The sequence below is a fragment of the Temnothorax longispinosus genome, chromosome 1 (genome assembly GCF_030848805.1).
Source record: "Temnothorax longispinosus isolate EJ_2023e chromosome 1, Tlon_JGU_v1, whole genome shotgun sequence".
Classification (NCBI taxonomy): Eukaryota; Metazoa; Arthropoda; class Insecta; order Hymenoptera; family Formicidae; genus Temnothorax; species Temnothorax longispinosus.
Window position 1 is genome coordinate 577,554 of NC_092358.1, and position 24,959 is coordinate 602,512.

The 24,959-nt window shown below is 41.0% G+C and overlaps 3 protein-coding genes across 9 annotated transcripts; 2 read left to right on the plus strand and 1 right to left on the minus strand.

The window, feature by feature from the left end:
* Nucleotides 1-73: 73 nt before the first annotated feature.
* Xrcc1 (DNA repair protein XRCC1) lies at nt 74-2,832 on the plus strand. Of its 4 annotated transcripts, none has more exons than XR_011735436.1 (4): nt 74-232; nt 319-1,798; nt 1,896-2,098; nt 2,694-2,832. XR_011735436.1 is itself a non-coding variant. In XM_071797593.1 (3 exons), exons 2-3 carry the CDS (start codon nt 426-428, stop codon nt 2,020-2,022), a joined length of 1,500 nt encoding a protein of 499 aa, XP_071653694.1. In that variant the 5' UTR covers nt 74-232; nt 319-425; the 3' UTR covers nt 2,023-2,498. The 4 variants fall into 4 exon arrangements, 1 of the variants encoding a protein (XP_071653694.1); XR_011735437.1 differs by having other exon boundaries at nt 2,664-2,798; XR_011735435.1 differs by lacking the exon at nt 2,694-2,832 and adding an exon at nt 2,169-2,498.
* A 239-nt stretch (nt 2,833-3,071) lies between these two features.
* Nucleotides 3,072-6,132, plus strand: Pi31 (Proteasome inhibitor 31 kDa). The gene is made up of 5 exons (XM_071797602.1): nt 3,072-3,224; nt 3,630-3,779; nt 3,875-4,146; nt 4,592-4,738; nt 4,823-6,132. Exons 1-5 carry the CDS (start codon nt 3,078-3,080, stop codon nt 4,953-4,955), a joined length of 849 nt encoding a protein of 282 aa, XP_071653703.1. The 5' UTR covers nt 3,072-3,077; the 3' UTR covers nt 4,956-6,132.
* LOC139825072 (PRL-1 phosphatase-like) lies at nt 5,228-24,831 on the minus strand. Of its 4 annotated transcripts, none has more exons than XM_071797608.1 (6): nt 24,671-24,831; nt 9,944-10,285; nt 9,354-9,839; nt 9,113-9,244; nt 8,806-8,972; nt 5,228-8,700 (listed from the first exon to the last, which is right to left on the minus strand). In XM_071797608.1, the coding sequence occupies exons 3-6, from the start codon at nt 9,468-9,470 to the stop codon at nt 8,589-8,591; spliced, it is 528 nt and encodes a 175-aa protein (XP_071653709.1). In that variant the 5' UTR covers nt 9,471-9,839; nt 9,944-10,285; nt 24,671-24,831; the 3' UTR covers nt 5,228-8,588. The 4 variants fall into 4 exon arrangements, with proteins under 4 accessions (XP_071653709.1, XP_071653718.1, XP_071653722.1 ...); XM_071797617.1 differs by lacking the exon at nt 24,671-24,831 and adding an exon at nt 14,354-14,485; XM_071797621.1 differs by lacking the exon at nt 24,671-24,831 and adding an exon at nt 14,338-14,471.
* Nucleotides 24,832-24,959: the final 128 nt, after the last annotated feature.

Below are 24,959 nucleotides of genomic sequence, written 5' to 3' on the forward strand. Positions count from 1 at the left end.
AGGCCGGGATGGCCTCTCTCAGGTTTCTCTCTGACGCGGCCAATGAGACTTATTTACTAGTTATTTACTATTTGATACGCGTATCAAGAGATCGGTGTAAACTAGGCCAATATGTATGTATGTAAATACGTATCTATAAGGTCTATGGTCTATGCGCGTGACGTAGGTCACGTAGGTGACGTAGGTGACGTATATTTATGTCGAACACATGTGCAGTTTTGGCGGTAATTCGGTAATTGTCATATTGTCACATTGTCAATTTCTCGTTTCTCGCTAATCTTGAATTTGCAACGAATCACGCGTATACAATTATTACAGAATCGATAAAGAGGACAGCTTTGAAGCATTTCGAGCAACTTGGAGATAGGAGCCAGGGAGGATACTGGGACAGATATAATTTTTGGAGGGCAGCAACTTGTGTAGAAATGATTGTTAAAATCGAAAAGATAATAAGCTGCTCCTCGGAACATCCGCTATATCCTGCCGCCAATCTTCTTCAACGTAATTCCGAAAATTGGAAAGCTACGTGGCGATGTAGCAAACCAGGTGAAATGCTGGCACACGTCATCTTTCAGCTCGCTGAGCCTTCCTACGTTACGGGAGTCGATATTGGCAATTATCAGAGTTGCGTCGTCATTGTCACTGGATCCACGTCCGCGGAACCTGACAATTGGACAGTTATCGTCAACCACAAGTTCATGACCAACGATGAAGCTGCAAATGACAAGTTTAAGGATCAAGTTCAATTGTTTACTAAAAGAGAATTAAATCCGGATACCTTGAAGATCAAATTTGATCGAATCAAAGTTACCTGCATGCAATCGGCCAATTTGAAAGTATTGTTTGGATTATCGTATGTCATTTTAAGATCAGATTCCACCGTTGATTTAGGCTTGGATGCATTTGGCAAGTTTAAATTTAAACAACCGTGCGTCGTCAAGACCCCCATGGAAATGATGAAAGAAACGACCCTTGGCAAAGCGGAAGATACGAAGACGGATTATAGGGAAGAATTGCGCGAGCGAATCAAGAAAAATTCGATGGAGAATTTCGCCAAGTGTCAAGAGGGACAGAAACTTGTGAGGAGGCCGTTGTTAGAAAAGTTGGAAGCTGGAGAAGCCGATGAAGTTTTTGGGAAACGTGATAAGACCCAGCCGCAACGCCTGAAAGATCAGAGAGACAATATCTATGATAAGTTATTTAATCAAAGTCCCAAAAATACCACAAATATAGCCAATGAAAAAGTGGTGAGAACACCTTTTGGAGATGTTATACCTCCGCGAAACGCCGATACTAATAAAAATAATATGAAAGATCCTACTCAAAGTCCTTCGACTTCTAAGAAACGTTCTTTAAGCGAGTTGGAGAATTCGCCAAGTGCAAAACACAGTGAAAGAAAGAAACAAAGGTGCTCCGAATGTCGCGCAGGCTCGCAAGATCACCTGTGTACGACTTGTCGACGATTGCCACAGCCCAAAGACATCGAGAATGCTCATGCTCCTTCGAAAACAAGCGGCAACGTTCCTGCAAAACTGAAGAAACTGAAAAAACCGTTTAAAGAACTGTTCAACGACGTTACATTCTCCCTCAGCGGCTACGTCAATCCACAGAGAGACGAAATTAGAAGAAAGGCTCTTACTATGGGTGCCAGATATGTTCCTGATCCAAATACAACTAATAAAAAATGCACTTATTTGATATGTGCTTTTAAAAATACTCCAAAATACCAACAGTTCAAAAATCACACGAAAATTGTTTCTCATACTTTCATCGAGGAATGTTTTGATAAAAAAACGAGGTACATGTATAAAGTTTTATATATTACTTTTATTAGAGATTTTAAAAAATTATATGTGAAGAGAGAGAGAGAGAGTCACAAATTATGTATTTTACAGATTTTCTTGGAGGCGATACGCTTTAGACCAAAAAGATAAATTGCAGCCCGAGAGCGAAGAAGAAATTGATGGTGATCGATCGGAATCTGTATATGATATGGACACCGATGCCGATTCAGATTATTAACATTTCAGTCGAATTACATTAATTGTATTAATACTGATATATCGATTGGTCTCCTGGTCTCCTTTAATATTTATATGTAGGTATATTGAACAATCGATATAACTAGCATTTTCTTTAAATTCTCAAAGAAATATATTTTTTTATAGATGCACATATTTGACACATTTGGTACAATCAAGAATACGCACGCGCGATTAAAACTAAATTTTTTGTAATGCTATGAAATTGGATATATCAAATATGATTGTATCGAAAGTCGGAAGATGAAAAAACGGCAAGGTTTCGTTAATAAGACAATAAAAGGTTTTAAACCTGATAAAGCTTTTAAATATTTACAGATTTGAATATACAGGTTATAAAAGATGGAATGTCACGTTTTGCTACAGACATTTTAGAGAGTAAAAAAATTAATTTGTCAATCATTGTACGATAAAATTAATTGTGTGTACATATAAAATTAAAGATCAAAAAACACATTGCACGTGTGTCTCTATTCAGCTTATTTTATTTTACAACAGGCATTGCATGCACGTGTATATTTTAATGAAATCAGAAGATATAGCTTAATTGAGTCTAGTTTGTAATATCTCACGCGTTGCCCCAGTATATATTTTCTACATTATATAAATAATTTATTTTAGTCGCAAATTTATGTTTGTTTGGAAACCCAGGAAACCCTGTCAGCGCGGTCGAAGCTATCGAATGAGAACAAGCGCGCGCGGCGCGACACGTGACTCATGGAAAATGGAATAATGGAAATGGAAGTGGAGAATTCTATTGAGCGTAGAATAGAATAGATGAGCGCGTTCGCATTGTAGCCAATTGTAGCGTTAAAACGTATGACTGGGCAGTGTATGATACATACGTACACCCATAACCTATACTCGACAAATGCGTGCACGAAATTAATGATATTCACATTTACATTTTACAATTCAGTCACATCAGTCACTCGTCACACGACATACGACACACAGGTGTAGTCTGTTCTGTAACGGTAGTGGCCTGCGCTTGACAAATTTGCAAGCTATCGGCGATTGTCACAGATTATCAGGATGACCGATGTAAATAGCGTGTTCGGCTTCGAGCTCTTCCAAAAACTCTATCACGATGATATCCATAAGAAAGAAGACGTGATAATTTTATTTGTGCACTGGTACTTGATAAAGTCTGGATTTAGATGCATTGGTATCGGAGATGAAGTAAGTTCTGACGATAAGATAGATGTCCTATGCGATAATACCGAATTTCCACACATTTTACATTCGTCTTACATTTAAAAGCATCTTTCGTAATAGTCTTTTCAAAATTCTAACCTATACATGTATAAAGTTTTGGTAATATATTTTTATATAAAAATTTTGTGAACAAATTTGTTCTAGGTACAACTTTTTTAGATTCGAGTGAAAATATTTTTTCAAGACTGTTGCCGAATATATTAGATTAGATTAGACGCATCAAGTAGTATCACGATTATCAAGCGTAGCACGTTAAATTCATTATTCAATCGTTTGACGAGAATTTCGGACATATGTGGATAATGCGCGTCATATTATGTCATACGTTGTAATTATCTTAAAATGACGTTGAAATTTACAATTGTTTAGGTTGTGTTTGATGGATCCGAGAAAGGATCCGAATTACTCCCAACAGAATGGAATCTACGTCCCAATTATGCATTACGTTATGTAAGAGATGGAAAATTACATGTACTTCTTGGAATCAAGTCGGATACAGATCTACTGTTGAACTTGATGGTAACTTACATGATGATGCGACAGCAAAATTTCTAAATTAATTAAGTAACAGTGATCGCCTGAAATATTATATATTTAAAATGTCATTCTTATAGAGGCACCACGATAATTCTATAATTAGTATTCCGTTCCCTATCGAGAAAACTGTATCTGCGTTACATGGACCTTTAGAGATTACAATACCAGACTATCAGGCAATCTTACATAATATACAAAAAGATTTTGTAAGCCCGATATGTTCTAATGACGCAGCGACTCAAACAACCGTACCAAATAACGGTGGTTCCTCCGAAACAAACAGGATTCCAGCGCGCAATGATCATCATCCATTGGGGCCCATAGGACCCATTTATCAGCCATCATATCGGTAAATCAATATCAATTTAATTATTGTCCCTATATGACTTTTTGTATTAGTTTAGGTCTTCAAGTGAAAAGAATTCAAAATGCAGCATTTCGAGAGAGTTCGTGACCGTTAATTATTTTCCATTATTACGTGTAATAATATAGGGCTAATTCCTTTTAGTGACACAAGTCAATGCAAACATCGTTCTATCCTTCTTGGCATTCAATGAATAACAAAGACAGAACGATACTTATGTCGACTTGGGTCACTAAAAGGAATTGGCCTATAGTATACATACTCGTATATATGTACAAACATGTGTGTTGCTCTACATACATTAAATGTCGATATAATTTATAAATTATAACAATTTTCAATCAATTATTATTAAATTTTTCTACATTGTTCCATTTTAACGTGATCTAGCAGGTGTATAGTTAATTTAATTATTTATTTCTATCATTAGACCTGAACATGATCCTGCGAGAGTAGGAGTTAGAGATCTCGATCCATTTGGAGAAGGCAGTGGTATGATATTCGATCCATTTAACACAAGACATGGTCTAATTGGACGCTCACCGAGTGGCTTAGGAGTACCTGGAGTATTGCCGCCGTATGTTCTATGATTAGTGTGCTACTTTAAGTGCGAGAGGATCTATTTTCTAATTTAAGAATCAATTTAAACGTTATATTGTAGAGGTGCGATACCACCTGGTGCAAGATTCAGTCCTTTCGGTCCACCAGAGTTGAATCCATCGAGACCACACCGTCTCCGTAGACCCGGCGACGACCATTTACCTCCTCCAGGATATGACGATATGTTTCAGTGATGCGTTAAAAAAAAATGTAACTTGAATGAAAATGAAGGTAAAGGTTACGAGTGCAGACAGTTGCTAAGCATGTTACAGAGTATGTTTGTATAATATGCTCCTTCGCTAACATCTTCTACAATATATTTTAACATATTGTAAAGAACTGTTTGTACATACATATAAAGAACCGTACATGAAAGATACATATATCATGCTTCTCTGAAGAGAGGTGTAAAGTTGGAAAATTTATACAATAAGCATCAGTAGGGTATAAGAATTATTATAAAACGTTCTTTTTTTTCACAAAACAACTTCCATTCCTTTTTATTTCGTTTACTGATGTTTACAATGTAACAAAACGATTTCTTGTCTTTAATTTAATTAAAAGGAATTGTGTAATGCGATAGATAGGAAATTATATTCAAAAATTAAACAGTAATCTTTGCTTAAATTGCGCTAACTCGTTACTTTTATTTCTTGTTTAATCAATTTGTAGAGAGTGATTGTTCTTATTTTATTATGTCGGTTCAAAATAGAGGATTTTCTTTGCTATCTAAATTGTTCTCCCTTGAAATATTCACATTAGAAATATGATTAAACACAAGAGATCTTTATCAATACATAAAATTATTGTATTATCTAGACCCATATCAAGTGTAGCTATTTAAAAAAGATAATTTTAACTACAATTGCATTTGTTTTCGAGTAATATTAGTTTTTGCAGCGGTTCGATTCATTTCTTCGAGAAATAAAACATTCCACACTGTGTGGAATGCGTACTATCGTTTATATAAGCGTTAATAAGCGTTATTGCACAGCAGAACAATTTTTACATTATTGTTATATCGTAATTGAACATTTAATTTATTTCAAATAAAACAGTAACGGGTGTGCATAATTTTCTACACCTGTTAGCATCACAGCTTCAATAACCACAATCCTTCTGCTTCCGCGGTCTATACTTTTTTATGCAGATAAAGAAAATTATATCACAGATATAATAAGATATTTATAATATTTATAAATTATTTAGCGATTTAATTATATACCTTGAAGAAGTGAATCGATGCGCAAGAGTAATAATTAAAGAAACGATGAAAATTATACTGGTAACTTTTAAAATAATAATATCTATTTTGTCATGAATATCGGCACGATTTCTTTCCAATAAAATGTTTTGTATTTAAAAAATCAAGTTAAATTGCTTTAATTATCATAATTGAACTAGAATTAAACGGGTGAAAGTAATGGTACTTTAGCATTTAAGGTTGGATCTCATTTGCTTTTATATAATATATATCCGAATATCCCTCGTCCCATCCTCTGGTAAAAAATATTGCAGTTTTTAATATTACAAAAAAGGAGATGTACCAGATTTTAATTTCGTTTCGAGTCTGCGATTGCAGTGAATGTACTCCATTATTATCACTCGTTAAAGAATATGTACGAGTAATTAAAGTTGTCTCTTGTCGTTTATTTAGTAGCTAATTGCAAGTAAGTAATCGATTACCAATCGATTCTGTTTAGTCATCGTTTGTTAGAAGAGGTAAATTGCCAATACACGATTAACAAACGTGTAACGATACGTAATCATTGTTGACACTGTCGTTCTGGTGCTCGACAGTGCGGCGGGTCTCTCGGGTGTCTCGCAGCAATTAAATTTACTTGGTTGAACGTAGCGTTATACAGCAACAAGACTTTATTGCCGCGTAACCATTGTGCAATAGTTTCATTTCCGGAACGCACCCATTGTTGAGCAGGACAATCAGAAGCAAGGACAACATACGAATACAAAGTAACGTACATTCACATGAAATCAGCAGACACGCGTGAAATGTTCTAAGTATTATTACATTTGTTATTATTTTACGAGTGAATTTTTCTATCCTTTGAACACAGTTTAGTGTGGCGTACACAGCATCATTGACAATTTTACCAAGATAGAAGACGATGATGACTTTACATAATATGCTTGTATCAGATTGAAAAATCTACTTCGACTAAAAGTTAGATATGCAAAGATTTTGGTAAAATTGTCATTGAGCTACGGTAATACGTGATATACAGCTCTGGAGTGATTTGCTTCACATTAGTTTCTCATTATCCATCATTCAAGTTAACGCAGATTCCAAGTCCAATAAGAGTTAAAAACATCCATCAGCGATTCGGCATGCCATTGGAAATGCAACGCAATATCTTTCTCTTTTGTTCTTCAAATTAAAGAAATTTAATTTGAAATATCTTATAGCTCTAATGCTGCACAGTGTTATCTATCAAATATTTCTGCCAAATATTAAAATGTGTAATCCAAGCATAACTTATTGCTGTCTAATGTTTTGTTAATTAAAATCAATGTCAGTTGTAATTAACAGAATTCCGTATATACACAATGCATATGATAAAAATAGAAGAAAAAAAGAAAAAGAAGATAGTAGTTTAGTACATTACAATATCATGTTTTGCAAGTGTGATGCATTTAACATGCATACGTACTCCTTTAGCGTAAAATTAATAATCTTTTATTATGTCTTGATTCGGTATAAAAATAATTTTGATGTCGAGCATCTCGGAATTTCATATTTTTGCAAAGTTGCGGCTGATACATTGTTTCGAAAATAGCTTTCTGAAGAAAGCCGTTCTTTGAAAAGAATACATATACACGTATCTTCATTTTATTTCGAGCGCATGCTGCGGAAAATGTATATAAAATCTTCCTAAAGAGTAGTATTATGTTTGACATTCAAAGCAGATTGCCTTGATATATTTTCTTTAAAAAGAAAATGTCTTTAAAAAGAATTGTATATAGACATTAATTCTGATTCGGATTCTAGTTTTACACATCTTGACATTTGTATAAAGAAACGCATTTGTTTCTTTATAATAATCTTATTTTATCTTGAAATTTAATTTAATAAATTGTAAATATTCTCTCTCTTTCGCGCGCTCTCTTACTCTCTCTCTCTCTCTCTCTCTCTCTCCCCCCCCCTCTCCCTCTCTGCGTATGTGTGTATCACACGCGCAACATAATTTAATATCGTAATGAAATAACAAATCGATAATGTATGGATGTGTTACATTCATTACAATTACAATTTCCCTACATTTTTCATTTCTCTAATTAAATAAATCAATATTTTCCTTTTCATTTACAATTGTTTATAAAGAATTTTGGTCTCGTATCGAGAAAAAGATGAGATATATATTACATAATGTACGAATTTGTACATGTGCGAATAATTCTCGCGTCACGATTTACAAATCAGTAAGGCTAAATGGCAATAATATAGTCAATCATTTTTTTTAAAAGATAGTTATTACCATTTCAAGACTTAACTTTTGTTCTTCCATGGTCAATATTGATCAAGTATCAAAAATAACAGTTTATTTTAAAAGGAAATAGCAACGATTTTGAAGCGAATTTTCCCATCGTTGATGGCTCCTTTCGGAATATAAAATTAGATAATGCAAAATATGCCTCAAAATTGGTTGATACTTATTACCGTTGCATTTCCAGTGATAGACCACTCAGAACAGATTTGCTACAATATGCCACTTGTTGTCAGGCGCAAAATTCTACACATTTATACCAATCAGTATGAATTGGTGAATTTTTTTTCATCTTCTCTTCCCCTTTTCTAAAAGTTCTTTGATCTATTGGATGCAGCAGGAATTTTTTTGTCCGTTCTTGAGCTTCAATCGAGACTTAGGACGATACTTTTCAAGAAAAGTTAACTGCTTCGCGTTTATGGCGCCTCGTCTTTTTCTAGAACAAAGAAAGGAAATTATTACAATTTCCACTTTTTATTTTGCATTTTGTAGTGACGCGCATTCCACCTGTTTGAGCGATACAGATTGCAAGATGACTTACTCTCTGATAAGAGCAACAGCATCTTCGAACTTGAGCCCAAGTTCGATGAGAGCTATCGCAACCAAAACTGGCGCTCTACCAAGACCCGCGACACAATGCACCGCCACACACGCGTCAGGTGATTCTCGGAATCGGTTCTTTAGCAACTCAAACCATTCATCCACCACCTAGAAAATGTCGATATGGATGAGTAACGGAAGATGCAATATGCAATGACAATGACCATGACAATGACAATGACATTTATTCGAGTTGGAGTTGTCCCCTTCACTTTTATCGCAACACAGTCGAAAGATAAGACCTTTACCTCGTTCGGTGGAAATGTACCATCGTCGAATACCAAATCTATCACATTGATCCCCTCTGATTTGAGTTCCTCTACTTTGTACGTTGGTTCGCAGACTCTCACCACCTCCTTTACATTGTGCTTTTTCAGTTCCTATTAGAGAAACGTAATTATATGCAATTTAGATTATCAGACATAACAATAAATGATAAAAATAAAGATTCTTGGACGATGCCTTGGACAGTTTCGCTCGTATACTAACTTGAATAAAGGTATGGATGGTTTGATCATTGGGCCGATCAGTAATGAGGAACTTCATGTTTTTGTATTCAATCTCGGCGGGCGCCGGTCTGATATCCTTTACCCTCATGTTGCTCATTTCCTTGTTAACCGCAGAGATGGTTGTATATCTGTACCCTCTCTTATTGTTTTTAACTCTTAAAGATCTTGTACAACTTGTCTCTTAGAATCTCGTACGCGTGCCACACTACACGAAGCGACAAAGGCTGGATTTGACAACTTAGCCCATTAAATGTCAGTCTTATAAAGTTGTTTTTCATTTAATTAATAGATATTTTATTTTTTTTACAGAGGACAGAACCGTGGGTTTTACATGTAGATTTTAGGTAGGGTCGTCGGGGTGCGAACTTGGCCGAAAAAGTAAGGGCTACGTTACATTAGGCGGTGTTGATATGCGCTTTAATTCTTCCCACTTGAGACTTTTCGACTATAATTCACGGAAGATTACCTGAAATCGATATAATTATAATCAGTAGGTAATAATAAATGTACATGTACATAATTATTATTGGCTCTTGTTCCGGAGCTTTCCTTGGGGATTTCTACGCTTACCTATTTGGCACTGGGTGCTCCCTGTGACAGGTGCGCTCAGTATCTACGATGCTTGCATCTACTAAGGTAAATTAATAAATTTCTATTAAATTCTTCTATGTCTTGCGTGATGACTAGTTGATGATCTTTCTGGCTTCCCCGATGTGATAATTCTCTACTACTTAAATATCCTTCTTCCTCCCTCTCCAAGGTGTTTCCAAGATTTTCCCCTCTTTCCTGCTCTAACGATATCTAATAATTGTCAGGGAGTATGGGCGTGTCTCTCTATTTGTGTTGAGCCTGGCAGTATTCTGCGCTATCCAACTGAAACTCCATGTATGTGAGGATGCACTCACCAGGAAACTGCAACACAGCATCAAAGACGAATATGACCACGTGTTTCTCGGTTGACTCAGTTACGCAATAAAATAAAATGTATTTTCAATCATTTTCATCGCGCGCTATTTTCGTCATACGTGCACATGACAATTGCAAAGCGAACTTTCGCGCGGCGCGCGGTCACGCGCTAGTAAGAAAGTTGCGCCTGATGCCAATTCGCAATTCTTCTCGAGCGTCTTAAGACTTGAAAGCTCGAGAGTGCGAAAACTAATTCGTTATCGCACTCTCGTCTCTTTCTTTCCATCTCTACATCTCTGTATTCTGTATTATATTCATAACACAAGATATTCGTCAAAATGATATAGTATTTCTTAAATGAATTTAAGCAATTTCGTTTTGACTAAAATTGACGAATGATTAAAATCGATTAAATGTCATTGGGGCGGGGACGCGGGTTGAAGGACCAGGTTGCGGAAGAAACGTTTTGAGATATATGTTTAAATTAAGGATGCTACGGTAGGACTTTAGATCGCAGTTTTTAGTTGTCGTATGCCAAGCTTGCGCTGTCGACAGCGCGCGTAGTTGACCTCTCGATCTTTCGCCGAGACCGATTTGCGAAAGCTCCCCCTTTTGCGTAACCGAGCTGTCGATATGCGACGTATTACGAGCGTCGCTGATTGACGAGAAAGAGTATGACCGACCGACAACCAAGCATATATGCACCAGAATAACCGAAATTGGCAGGTGAAGAGAAGCTCGAATGAGAGCGCGCGCGGGCTGTAACGCGCTTCGTGAAACGCCGCCAAGGCCAAATCCATCACGATGGCGTCGCGATGGACCGCCACACGACTGTATTCTATTCTATTTCTTTCACATGATACCATTGAATCTATGTGTGCCTTCGTGGATGCGTGGGTGTAGCTCCCACCCCCCCCCCTCTCTCTCTCTCTCTCTATCTGCATGCATGTATCTACTCGGAAATTTCCAATTTCGATTCAGAGATCGAAAGAATTGCTGAAAAATGTGTACCGTACGTAGCAGCATTTCAATTACTGAACTGGAACTAGACATCTGATGGCTCGACTTGTAAAAAATTGGTCGCATATAAAGATCATAAAGGGGCTGTACGAAAACCTATCAGATATATAAAAAAAAATCCCAAGGCATAAAATTACTGGAATCAGTCTACCTACTTAGGCTATGTGACGCGCGTAAACCATAAACGGACTTGGTAGAACAACGTTAGGATATGTGGAAACTCAATTTACACTTTATGTAGATGACATATCTCAACTTTGCACAACGTTAACAATCTTCCGAGAATTCTTCTAAACGGTATGTACGTTTCCCTATTAATGATTCATTTAGGTTCTTCAGAAAAAATGAAAACTAAACATATACGCGCATTCGTTTACACAAAAATCAGCAAATACGTATAGTAATATTTTATCTTATTTTTCAGCATGCAATTTTCTACGTACATACAGTAACAGGAATATGTAGCAAGAAATGAAAAAACTGTGGCAAAAGAATATGTTAAAAATAACGTAAGAATCGCAACGATGTACTGAATTTTGATGACGAACACGTAAAAGCCGCGCGTTGTACGATTCGTCGAGAAAATTTAAAAATACATATGTCCGGACACTATCGAATCTATACAGAGAATTTATTCAACATTATCAGAAGATTTATGCGAAAGATGGTCGCGTGTTTTATAAATTGCGCGGTGCGCAATTGTCATCGTGTTGTATGAACATGCAATGTCGCCGCGATGGCGATGTATTCGCTAAGCGGCTAAGAAAACAAACCGACCGGTTCACTCATATATACACAACGTGTCTAATTAATGTAATCGATCGAGACAAGAGAGGGATGAGAGAGAGAGTCAAATATCTTGGAAACTAAATTGAATCTGATTTTTTTCTTTACAATGTTTCATAATTTGATTGAAATAATTTTTGCCTCGCGATCCAACTCGCAAGTTGAATCTCACATTAGAATTTCACATTTCCCTGCCTCTGCAAAATTTCTACGCTAGAATTGCGTGATTTTTACAAATGCGATGATCACTGCAACGTAAAAGATTTATAGTCTTGCATAGAGAAATTGGCGCGATTGAAACCACGTCGTGCTTGTATTCATCACCGGAATCGTCAGAGACTGTCGCAAGATCGACGACGCATTAGTGCTCGTGATAGTAAACAAAATTCTATTTGCGTGTAGTTACGTCGCGAACGCTGTCGGACAGACCGCAAGCCGAAGCGACGTGCGAAGAACAAGCTGAACAAGGCGACAAAAATCGTTTGCTCTACACCTCTATCGATAGAACGTATATAATGGAAGTTTCCGTGGGAGAAAATAAATGCGTTGAGTATTTATACGCAGAATATTTTTATCCTTAAATATTATCCACTTGAACGTCAAAGAAGTGCGACATTCGCAGATGGGCTATTCGATACATAGGTATCGAGACGAGACGAGACGAGACGAGAGGAGAGAAGAGGAGCGGAGAAAAGGCTAGGCGACGAGGCAAAACGAGACGAGAGAAATCGTGGGTCAGGAGTCAGGATTGAGAGACATAAGAATTTATCTGTGTCTCTCGATGTATTAAACGTTTCTATCGAAGGAAAATTTCGACATTCGACCCAATCTCTAGATACAAGACAATTTTGTGACATTGTAAATTGTACGAATAATTATAACGTAGCCGACATCGGTGAAACGGCAAAGGGAAGATATATGTATCAATATCGAATATCAATTTAAGTCTCGAAAGAACAGTAGTACTTTGCAACTCATGCAACACGTTGCATAATTGTCGCAAACGATATCGCGATATTATCGATGACTTTACAACTCGTCCGTGATTTTTCTTTGTCGCGAGAAAAACGAAAATCATGAATCATCTTGACGAAAGTCAAATACTGGGTTAATTATCGCGTCTTTACCAATCGACACGTATTAATACTCACGACGCGACGTGGCAGTCTCGAATGCAATTTTCCGTCATTATTATCGTTATCATTATTATTTAGGCGGAAGTTTCTTACGGTAATTGACCAATACATATCGATCGATATTTCCTTTCAAACCTTTCGTCGTTGACAAACAGCTGTTATTACCGTGCCAATTTTCATCCGCGTAAAGCAACGTTACTCACGTTTAACGTTTATACCGTATAACTGTATTTATTTCGAAAGCATGTGAAAACTCGGCGATTCCATCATCAGCCTTCGTTCTATTAACGTATCGTCGCTTTCGACAGCCGCGCTATGTCACGTTTATCGCATGATACTCGCGAACTTTCGAGTACCGATAATAGCTCCCGCTTCTTTCTCCGAAAGAAGAAATTTGCATCAACCGGAACTGAAATTTTCCTTGACCGCTAGATTAACGAAATCCTTTCGCTACCGTGAGAAAGCGGTATCTCTTTACTCTTTGCACGCGTGAAAAATTATATGCTAGCAAACAGGTTTTCGTGATTTACTTAAAACCTGTGTGTAGCGAAAAAAAGATAGAAGAAAGTAAATGACGAGCATTGAATTTTCACGAGCGATGAAGAGAAGAATGTGCTTATAATGATATTTATTTTTCAGATTACTCTCGTTTGTACCAGTCCGAAAACTATAGTCACGCGTTTAAACGCGCGTTTACGTTGGCAATTATCGTCCAACAACTTTACCTTACGGTCATTTGATAAGAAGTCTGCAAGTCCGAGGTCACGGAAGCGTTTCAAGATAATTTAAGATCTGAGCGTAAAACAATTGGCGTATTGTTAGAACGGTCGTTAGCAATGTGAGAAAATCACCGCACCATCACCAACAAAGTCACATCTTAATGTCGCGCACGCGTGCACTTTCGCTAAACCACTCCAAATTTACGACTCAGGTTGCAAAATCGTATTCTTCATATTGTCCATTTCCGTATTGTCAAAGTGACTGACAGGAGATTCAGAGCTCTCTCTCCCTCCCTCTCTCTCGACGAGTTTCAAATAAAATCTTGTACACGTTAGCGCATTAATTATCTTATTGTTAGATTTAGATTCGTGATCGGTCGGAGAGCGAAAAATTTACATTCTTCCTGGCTTACGGAGAACTCTCGAATGACGTCGCAATAACTGTACCGATTTCACGAGAGGCGTGAATCGCGAGATTAAAGTAGCGGCGAGCCGTGAGGCCCAGCGAGCGCGCGGCTGATATCGTACGTTCGTCGTGGCAGTCGCGTCGAATCTGGGCCAGCCACAGCGTGGCGATCAAAATAGCACGGCGTGTCGAGACAGCTTCCACCCTTCTCTTCATCGAGCGAGCACTCGTCATCCTGATCCCCTCCACGCACGCACGCACATACGCACGCACTCGCGCACCACATATGTCAACGCATTCCACGCGCAATGTTCCTCCGCGCAATGTTCCTCGACTCTGTCCGCTGTCGTCCGTCGTCCGTTCTCGCAACAGTAACGTTTCGCCTTTTACGGCGTACCTACGGTTGAAACTCGGTAAAAACTCGGACCGCATCAAAATTACGTAAATATCGCGTTTCCGACTTTTGCATCGGCGATATTATTTCGTCCCAGAATTATTCCTATCGCTGAAATCTAGCACGGTCGCGCTCCGATTTCCAAAGCGGTTGACGCTGATCGCCTGATCGGCCGATCGACCGACTTCAATACCGATCGATGAGAACGCGTGCCAAATGGCACGTAATAAAGCATATCGAATTTTCAAGTCCGGTATAGTCTATAAGAAGAGGAACGAATAAATCGCTAATCGTTAACTTGTTCGCGGCAATACGTATTTCCGTAATCACTATAATCGTCCATTAATGGAATAAATAAAATCACGATTATCGCGATTATGATTGCGATACAGCGAGCATCGCGAGGAAGCGAAACGGAATCAGAAATCAACAACTGTCCGACGATTGCGTCTTGTTGCATGGGATTGCATAAGATTGCACGGATTCTTTTACCATGCCACCACGCGCAAGCTCGATAACTCGGTACCGATCGGTGATCGGCCATCTTTATCGTTTATGCCTTTACGCCACGCGCGCGCACGCGATTGTCTTCCTGGCTTCCCGCTCGAGGATAGAAAGTATATGGAAACGTCGCCGGCGCGGGCGGTCCGTCCGAATGTCGATCGGTAAGCGCCCGCGACTTTCACGGTCATTCTCGCTACGCGATCAAGAGAAAACAAGATCGCTCGTCAAACTATGATGTCAAAACTCGTCGAGCCGGATAACCGACTAGATCGTTACAGTAGCGTACATATGTCGCTGGATACGTGCGACTTGGACACTTGTCGACTCGGCGGATGCAACTCGATGCGCGTCGTTTCGGAGAACTCGCGCGGATCGATGCGAGTATACGGAGAAGCGTCCAACGGAATTCGACGAGTTCCCCCCTTGCAGCCCCTGCAGACACGCGTTAACATTGTCAACATCGTGGTCGATCTATACACGGCGAGATAACGTCCTGGTACCGCTCGAGAGACCACCCGTCCTTCGGGTACGAAAAGTTTTCCTGTTTCTGAGAATTATTCAACGCGCCGCACCGCGCACGAGAGCTACTCGGATAATCCGCCACGCGTGGCGATGCGTTTGCACTTAAATCTTTATTGTTAGTTAGTAACGATAATATAACACGATACTTATTTTTTTTTCAGCTGCGGGGTAGATGCGCGATCGAAAAAAATATTTGGCGACGAAGGGCCGCAGTGACGTCACCAGGGATCAATACGCGGTGAGCATGGTCAGGAGGAGGCGTTATGACGTCGGCGGTCGGCCTGTGATGTCACTGTCGTCACTCGCGTAGGAGACGCGCGTACGCGTGCGAATCTACTAAACAACGGGAAACGGTCGACGGTAGTATAGGAGCGCGCTAACATGCTAGCGCGCTCCGACTATGATCTCAAAATGGGACTAGTGATTAGGGAGTCCCGCGCGCGCGTCAATCATTCCTTCCTGGAGATACAATGATACTGACGAGAGATATATACAACGCGACAGCGATATAAAAGTCGAACGTAGCCCAGCATGTAATCGACTACTCGAGAGTATGACGTACATCTCTTCTCTACGTTACATCGCGGTCCTGTGCCACGTTTATGCCTCCGCTCCTGCGACTTTTGCCGTTTCTTCCCGACGTTCCTGCCACCACTCACCACTCATCATTGCCACCACCAACGGTTTTCCAGACGGACGACAATGAAGCAGCGGGGTTGAATGAGCCATAGGGCGACGAACCGCGCGTTATTAGGCAACGTTCATAACGGCGTTAACATCGGTAACAAGATTTTCGTCTATCGGATTGTCCATCTTTCCCGTTTGTTCGACATTTCCTTATTTACGTTATTTACATTAAAGCGACAATTTCTCTTAAAAACGATGCAAAAAAGATAAGTAATAATGCGCACGAGTGATAGCTTTACGAAAAATAAATATCATTTAATCAAGTATCTTTGTACCGACGATATCGCTCACATTTCGAGTCCTCAGATAATACCATTCGAAATAATCAGAAATAATCAGTACAACAGTTGTGAATTCCGGATAATTGAGAAATACGAAGATGCATGGAGGGGAAGGAGAGGCTACTCGAATCTACACTGATAGCATTAATAATTTGCTTTGCAGCACAGCTTCATCGAAAGAATAACAAAAATTCGCACACTTTGTTTAATATGAATAGATTTGATCAATCCAATCAGCACTCGTGACATAGTATTTGCGGAATAACTGATTTAAGGAGAACGCAATTTTAATATCCGCGTCGTAGATAACGAAAGCGGTCGCGAGCACCAGCGGTCTCAGGTGTACGTTAAAATCGATACTTCAAGTAGGTCAGTAGGTTACCAGGCGAAGGATGATAAGAAACCACCTTGGACTAAGAATCGCCACTGTCAATGATACAATTAATATGGAATGATGCTCTGTTGTAAATGAGTAACGTATTACCGCGAAACAACTCTGTCGAGCACATGCAATGGCAATTTGCGCGCGTGCATGCACACACAAATTTTTAGCGCATTTATAAATTAAAAAAACTTTTGTTATTCTTAAAATATTAACTTAAAAAGGCTAAGTGATTTTTTTTTGTTTCATATAGGCGATAAAGCGTGTGTAAATTTTAAAATTCGGTAACACAATGAGAAAGTAGGGGTCGAGGCAATAAAAAAGTAGAAAAAAGCCCCTTTTTGTCAAGATGCGCCAAGAGCACCAACAGATTTGCGTAGCTCCCCTCTAAAATCCCAGCTGGCCCCGCTGGCCCCCCGCTCGCAGTGGTTCCCGTAGACATTAGCGATCGTTATCCAAGGTCAGTGACATCGGTCGTCCACCCTAGCGTCTCGTCTGGCGTCTCGAATATCTTTTTTCTTTCCTCCCGCAGGGCGACGCTCCTGCGGCTACACAGCGGGGATATAACATTCGTCGTCCTTTGGAAACCGGCTCGGAATAGGGGATATTCGATCCGTTTAAAAACTCTCCGACATCCCCCTCGCCTGATACTATTTTTAAGCGGACGACCGACGCTCGACAGACGTCATTCGCGCGACGACGCAGCTTCGTACGCTGTGCGTTTATGTTGGAAACTATCCCCAAGTTTTGCATTTTTATCCCGCGAGGCGATTTACGAGAGGCTCAATTTTAAAAACAAACGCGAACACGTTAGCTCGCATATAAATTGAAATTAATGACATTTTCCCTTCCCTTGCGTCAAGTTGATTACGATCGATCAGTTACAACTGGATGGATCGTCAAGATTTTGTTCGATCGTTAATCGTTACGCTTGACTTGAGGAAAACGTAGCGAATTCTAGAATAGCCCAAACTCGCGGGTCCGATTTGTTCGAAATGAATCAGCGCGAGCTTGACTCATTTCTCCACATATTTACGGAACACGCATGGAAAATCGGTATATCTCGTCGACATCTAATTTTTAATTTTACAACAACATTACAATAACGCGCCAATCAATTATTGGCAATTTTCCGAATCTGTGCTTAAATCTTTGCGTTTGCGAGTTATTAATTGTCTCGGGAACGGGATGTACGAAAGTGATTTAACGAAGCAAGTCTGCACGCAAAGTCTGATCTTACGGAAGTACGTTCGGTCGTCCGGGGGATCTTGTATTATAAATTATAAAAGATATGCGACGACGGTGGTCTATTTTCGCGCGGCGACGTTCTTTGTTTTGCTCCGTGAGTGTGTTTAGTTTAGTCTCGTGTTGCGACGTGAGCGAGGTAAGAGAGAGGAGAGTCACATGCGCGTCTCGCCCAGTCTCGCCGCTCGTGACGCGTTCGTGTGCCGAGGGCAACTTAATCCGAGCTGAATAAGAAGCTCCTTATCGCCCGTCTACGGGGGGGTCGAAGCTTAAAACACAATGTTACATAAATTGATTCTAATACAACGATATAACGACATAAACTCGAGCTCGAGTCCATATGTATCGGCTTACGAGGACGCGGCGATTACTACGTTCGATCAGCGCTGATCAGCGCGAATGCATCGACTCTTGCATTCTCTAGCAAAAAGACGTCTCGTGTTTCCGAATCTTACAATTACCTAGTTCTTATTATCCTTGGTCCTCCGATAATGCGTTCTTCTATACCTGAATGTAATACCTTCTGGGCGTAAGATTCGAGTTGGACGCGTGCAATCTGCGTGGAAAGGTCAAGTTCTTGGAAACGAACGTTCCTCTTCTGCCGCGTTAAAAAGAGTTAAAGAGAGCAACAAAACACGTCAACGAGAGCACTCGAATCCGCACGTTTTTTCAAGGTAACATGTGACTCTTGGACGTTCTTTCCAGATAAACGACGAGACAAATCTCTTTAGCTAGGATTAAAAGGACCTCCTGGCTCCTGGCTCCTGACAACTGGCGCGGATACCACCCGCGGGTAGTGTGGATACATCTTTTAGGAAATAAGAGCCGACAAGTGGATCGAGGTTAAACTCGCGAGAGACGAAACGAAACGTTCTTCCTGGTGATTTGCCTCGAGCAAAAATTGAAACGTTCCGTTACGTGCGCGACACGATTGAGGAGAACGAAGAGAAGTGTGAACGAAGACAAAAGTGGAACACCAAGACAGTCGTTGGCCTCTCTCGTCTCTCGGTCGGGTTCGCGTTCGCGATAGCGTAGTATACGGCCCTGCGTCCCGTCGACGTCGTCTTAAGGTGTCTACACACTTGCAACAGAACATCGTAACTGCTACATAATCGTAAATAAGATCGGATAGGAGTGATGTTGCGCGTACATATTTGAGATAAATTGTCGCCCGAACCGTGTCGAACCGAACGTCGCGCGTCGCGAACAAAAACATTCTTGCGTCTCATTATTTTCCTTGGCTTTTCTTTATTCTCAATTTCTCACGCTTTAATGCTTTAATGACAATAAAGATGACATTTTGCTCTCGCACTCGTCTGGTGTCACATTCATTTATTGCTCGCTTATGTCAAGCCAAGCATTCTCATTTCTCATTTTGTTATGACAATTCTGATTTTTTTTCTATAATTTTTATTATAATATTTAATATTTCTGATTTCTGTCGCAGAAATACCGACAAGGGACGGTACGACGCACAGGGTAACTTTGCCGCGAACATTTATGTTGCACTGTTGCAGCAACGACGAGTGCGAGAGAAAAATGTCATCTTTATTGTCATTAAAGCATTAAAGCGTGAGAAATTGAGAATAGAGAAAAGCCAAGGTACCGAATATAATGGGATGCAAGAATGATTCGTTCTTGTTCGCGACGCGCGACGTCCCGGCGACAATTTATCTCAAATACGCGCAGCAACATCACTCCGATCTTATTTACGATTATGTTGCAGTTACGATGTTCCGTTGCAAGTGTGTACGCGCCTTTACAGACTCGTCCTTCGCCTCGAGCCACACTACGTATCGCTCGCAACTGGTCTAGTCGAGATAGTAATTCTATCCAACACGTGGCGCACGGCGCGGCGGGAAGAAAGAGGAACGTCTCGGAATAATCTTGCGGGGAAACGCCTTGGTCACGGCTCACGGCTGTGCTGTGTGGAGGCCTGGATGGTCTTGGAGTCGGAGGCCTCTGAAAATGTGACACCGACAGAAACGAGCTAACGCTACACTAATGCCGCTCCGCTCCGCTTCGACGTCGTCGAATTACTCGACGTATTGTTTGACTCCGCGCGTGCTCCTAGTATCCGATTCGTTTGGACGAAACAAAACGCTATTGAACCTTGCGACCTATATTCCGACGACCAACGCAACGGACCAAAAGAGCTAGCGCTAAAAGCTGACAAACTTGTCAATCGCGCTAATGCTTGATAAGATGCGCGAAAATTAACGAAAACGAAACTCTCGAAAACGGGATGCGGCTGTTGTTCGCTCTTTCAACTTTTTTACGCATGTAGCTTTTACGAATGATATAAAAAAAAGGAAAAGAAAAAGACAAACTGCGCGCCAGTAGCGCGCATGAGACGGAAGATATATCACGTAAAGCTAATTACATTGAATGATATTCTCGCAATTATGTCACGCGCAATATGCCACTCCTGCCACTCCTAGCTTCCTGTCCAGAGTATTCACCATTATGTAACGTAATGGAAATTTACATAACAGGAAACGAAACGCTAGATCCGACGTTACGATTGCGAATCGTAAACGTCGTTGCTGCCGTCGCCGTCGCCGTTTCTTCTTACCTACGTAACGTTTTTAAATTCTATTCGCGCATAATTTTCGAGAACGTTTCATCAAGTTGGATGGAAGCTATAAAGTCGTTTCATTTAATCGTTAAAAAATTGCGACCATCAGAATTCGCTAGGCTGTTCGCGGCGCTGTAGGTACAGAACTACAGATATAGGTAAGATCCAACACGCGAATATATAGGTATCGCGAGGACTATCGCGCGTTGTATCCCGGGAATTCCAAGTATATTTTTAAGTATTTTAAACGCGCGTTCGGAAATAATTTGACGATAATAATCGAATTGATCGACAAAGATCAGTCAAATACGTTAAGAGTAGAATATTAGGGCAAAAAATTTAATATTTGAACATTATCTTTAAAATATGTATATGCGTTTGCGTGCGATAATATACGTACGGCGCGCATCCGACAAACGCGATAAACACGTTGAGGAACGTTGAGGAACGAAAAACAAAGAGCATTTAATCGGAGTCCTGCTGAAAAGTATCGTCTTAAAGCAGGAATAGAGTGATTTAGATTTAGATCAATCTCGTGTCCAAATATTTGGCGTAAGCGATTTACGACGTTTTTACGAGTTATAATCGAATTTAATATGTATTATACAGTTGCGAAATGAGATAGCACGTAATTCGATGATCCACGCGAATTAGACGCGCACGTGGTCACGTAAGGCGAGATGACCGAGAGATAATGAGCCTCTTTATTCGGAAAAGCTGAGCCGAGAGTTCTCCGAATCTGTGACAGCTCAACAATATTCTACACGACATAATGATATATTTGTGTGTGTGCGTGCGCGCGCGCGTGATCTACACAATATCTGCATAATATACGCAAACTATTCCGACCTTTCCGAAACAAATTCCAACCTAGACGACCAAGATTGCATCACTGCCAATTGCAAGCGACTCGCATCAGTTCGTATCGAGCTTATTTATCTATGGAGAAATTCTTTTGCGATGTAAAACATGTTATATATGCATCTCAAAGCGTTCGAAAGTTAAAAGGTAAAAAGTTAAATGCATAAGCCAGTAAGAAAAAAAAAAGAAAAACCAAAACCAGATAATATTACTCAAGCAATTTCATTAGGATACATTTTTAAATATGCCGAAGAATGTGTGCGTAGAACAAATGTATTAACTAGAAATAAACTATGCTCACATACATGAGCTATTACTAAATTTTAAGTAGAATATTTTTCCACGTAAAATACAATATAATCTTTCGTGAATATAAAATTTAGAAAGTTCCAAAATGTACTAGAGTAATTAATTTAAAATATACGCGATAAATTTGATAAAATTCTTTCGTTATCTGATATTAATAAAAATCTATGCCTCTCAATGTATGATAATCCTAACATAAACGCACACACACACACACACAAAAGAAATATAGGTTTGTCAGCTAAACGGTCATACTACATTTGACATTTTTACTTTTATTGTCGACAGACATGCTACTGATGCTACCAAGCACCGATAGCAGAATGGAGAACATTTTCTAGCTAAACGCGAATAAAAGCGTTTATCGGTTACAATCCCTCCAGCCGAACACGATCGAAGACTTGTTCACGTAGTTGATAAGACGTCGGTGATAATGACTGCGATTCGCACTTATTGAACCGATCGACGCGAACGCAAAAATAAAATATGGCTGAAGTTTACGAACAATCGGCCCGCTCGCTCGCTCGGTTGTGGCATGCACGCGCGTGCTCGTTTGTTTCGCTGTAGACGCCTCTTCCTCTTCGGCTCCGTTCCGCTTCGGGACGGATGGGATGCGTCGCGCTGCGCTGCGCTGCGTTGCGCGACGCGGCGCCGCGCCACGCCACGCCACGCCATGTCACGTCGCGTCGTATACCGCGCGCCGTTCCGTCGAATGACGTCAACCCGTTTTCCTATTTTTCCAAGAAATCCAGTCGAAACGGAGTATACACCTAATATACAGGCTAATCGAGCGAAAAAATAGCGAATCAAATTTACCGAACGAGAGAGTTCCGAGCAATCTACTAACTGCCGACTTTTTTGACTCGAATTAGGTGAGCGACGGAACAAGTTGGCAAGCCGATCAAGATTTTATTTTATAGGAATAAAGCGTAGATTTTACTTTATTTTACTTTAATTTTATTTTATAGAACAAAAAGAGAGCGTACAAAGCGATACGATGATTTCAAGATTCCGATAAGCGTTGGTCCTCCACAGTCCAATAATCTCACTTTCAAATCTTTCCGGCACTGTCCGAAGTTATTTATCTATCTACATTCTATATCTATACGTTGCACGCCGATCCTCACTCCTCAGTTCCTCACTCATGCATCCTAACCGCGTTCCACTCTTAGGCTACGGTCAACGTGACGCTACAAATGCTTCGAAGCATTCCTCTTCTCTTTTCTTTCGATGAAGAAAGAAAGAGAAGAAGAACGCTCCAAAGTAACATGTGGAAATAAAAGAAACCGCTTTTGTGCACATTTAAACATAAATACATGTAAAATGCTCCGAAATCGTAAGGGTTCGTTCGAGAGAGTTACACCCCCTCGTTCGACGTACTTGGAGCCGACGTATCCTCTCGAAGAGATGCTAGATCGTGAAGATCGGTCAAGAACAAGCGCGGTTGCGAAATGTTCGCCAACAATTCAACATCGTTACGTGATGAGTCACCGGTCAGCCGCTTGATACGAACTCATTGCGAAAAGTCGAAACGAACGATCGTGGGCCATCGTGGGCTAAGCACGACGGCAAAGGCGAAGAAGCTTTCACTGGCGTGCGTCGCTTGATGGCATCGTTATTATTCGTTATGTCGAAAGCATACAGTCGAGAGCAACAATGTGGCGTGCTCCATTGTAAGCTTGGCTGTTGCGCCACGCGTTTTAACTCGAACGTGGCTCTCCCCTTCCAAATACATGATTTTATCTCACTTTTTATCCGGTAAACGTGAACGTGAACATGAACGCGGCGCCGCAAAACGATGACCGGGACCGGGACGCGTCGAGGCTAATTTTCGTCGATCGAAAGCACGCGTTATTACTCGTACACGATCTCGAAATCACCAGAATGGGTCGGATTGGTCGTTCGAGAAAGCGAGGTCGAAGGCGAGCGAAGGCGAAGCGACGGAAATCTCAAAAGCGCGATCGATGTTTCGAGCAACGTTGACTCGAAACTCGCGTCCGCGCGGGTGGGTGACACGTTCGTCCCAGCACGAGATCCCTCGGTCGCGAGGCTGGGAAGGAGGCGTCACTCCGACGACTCCGCCAGTCCGCGATCGGAGGAGCCACGGGAAATGGGAATTTCCTCGGAAGGCCATCGTCACCCACTCGCGCCACGCGCCACGCGCCACGCGCCGAAGAAGCGTCGAGAACGTGTAATGACTCGATGGACGTAATGACGGTGCGCGGCCGCGGCGGTGGAGTCGGTGGAGACTGGAGAGTGTGGCGACGAGACGCCAGCCAGAGTTCGTCGGCCGCGCCGCGCCGCGCCACGCCGCGCACGTTCATGAAGCGCACGCACACACGCGCGTAACGACGAGGGTGAGCGGGGCGCGTACTTACGTCCCCGCGAGGCCGCAACCCACGACGGCCGCGAGCCACGGAACCGTAAACGCGACGATCGACTTTTCGCCCGCACACGCGGGCGCGTCGTTTCTCGCGTCGGGCCTCCACGCGGCCCCCAACGCGGACGACGCGACCGACGCGAAAACGATGCGAACGATGCGACGAGTCTCCGCGAGCACTCACCTGAATCGCCATACACATTGAATATGGAAGCTACGGTAGGGCGTTCGTTAGCGAAAACGCGACTCCGTAAGCGACAGGGAACACGCCAAACACTCGTCACTCGCGCACGTCCGTACGCTGGAGAAGCCCGTGAACAACTGACTGTCCGAGATGGACGAACGGAAACGTCGGAAACGGACCGACCGACCGACCGACCGACGGAAAAAGACGCGTTTAGGAAATGGCGGAAATGGTGGGAACGGTACTCCGTTCGGCGCTTCGTTCGCGATTCAACGGTCCGATCGAGAAC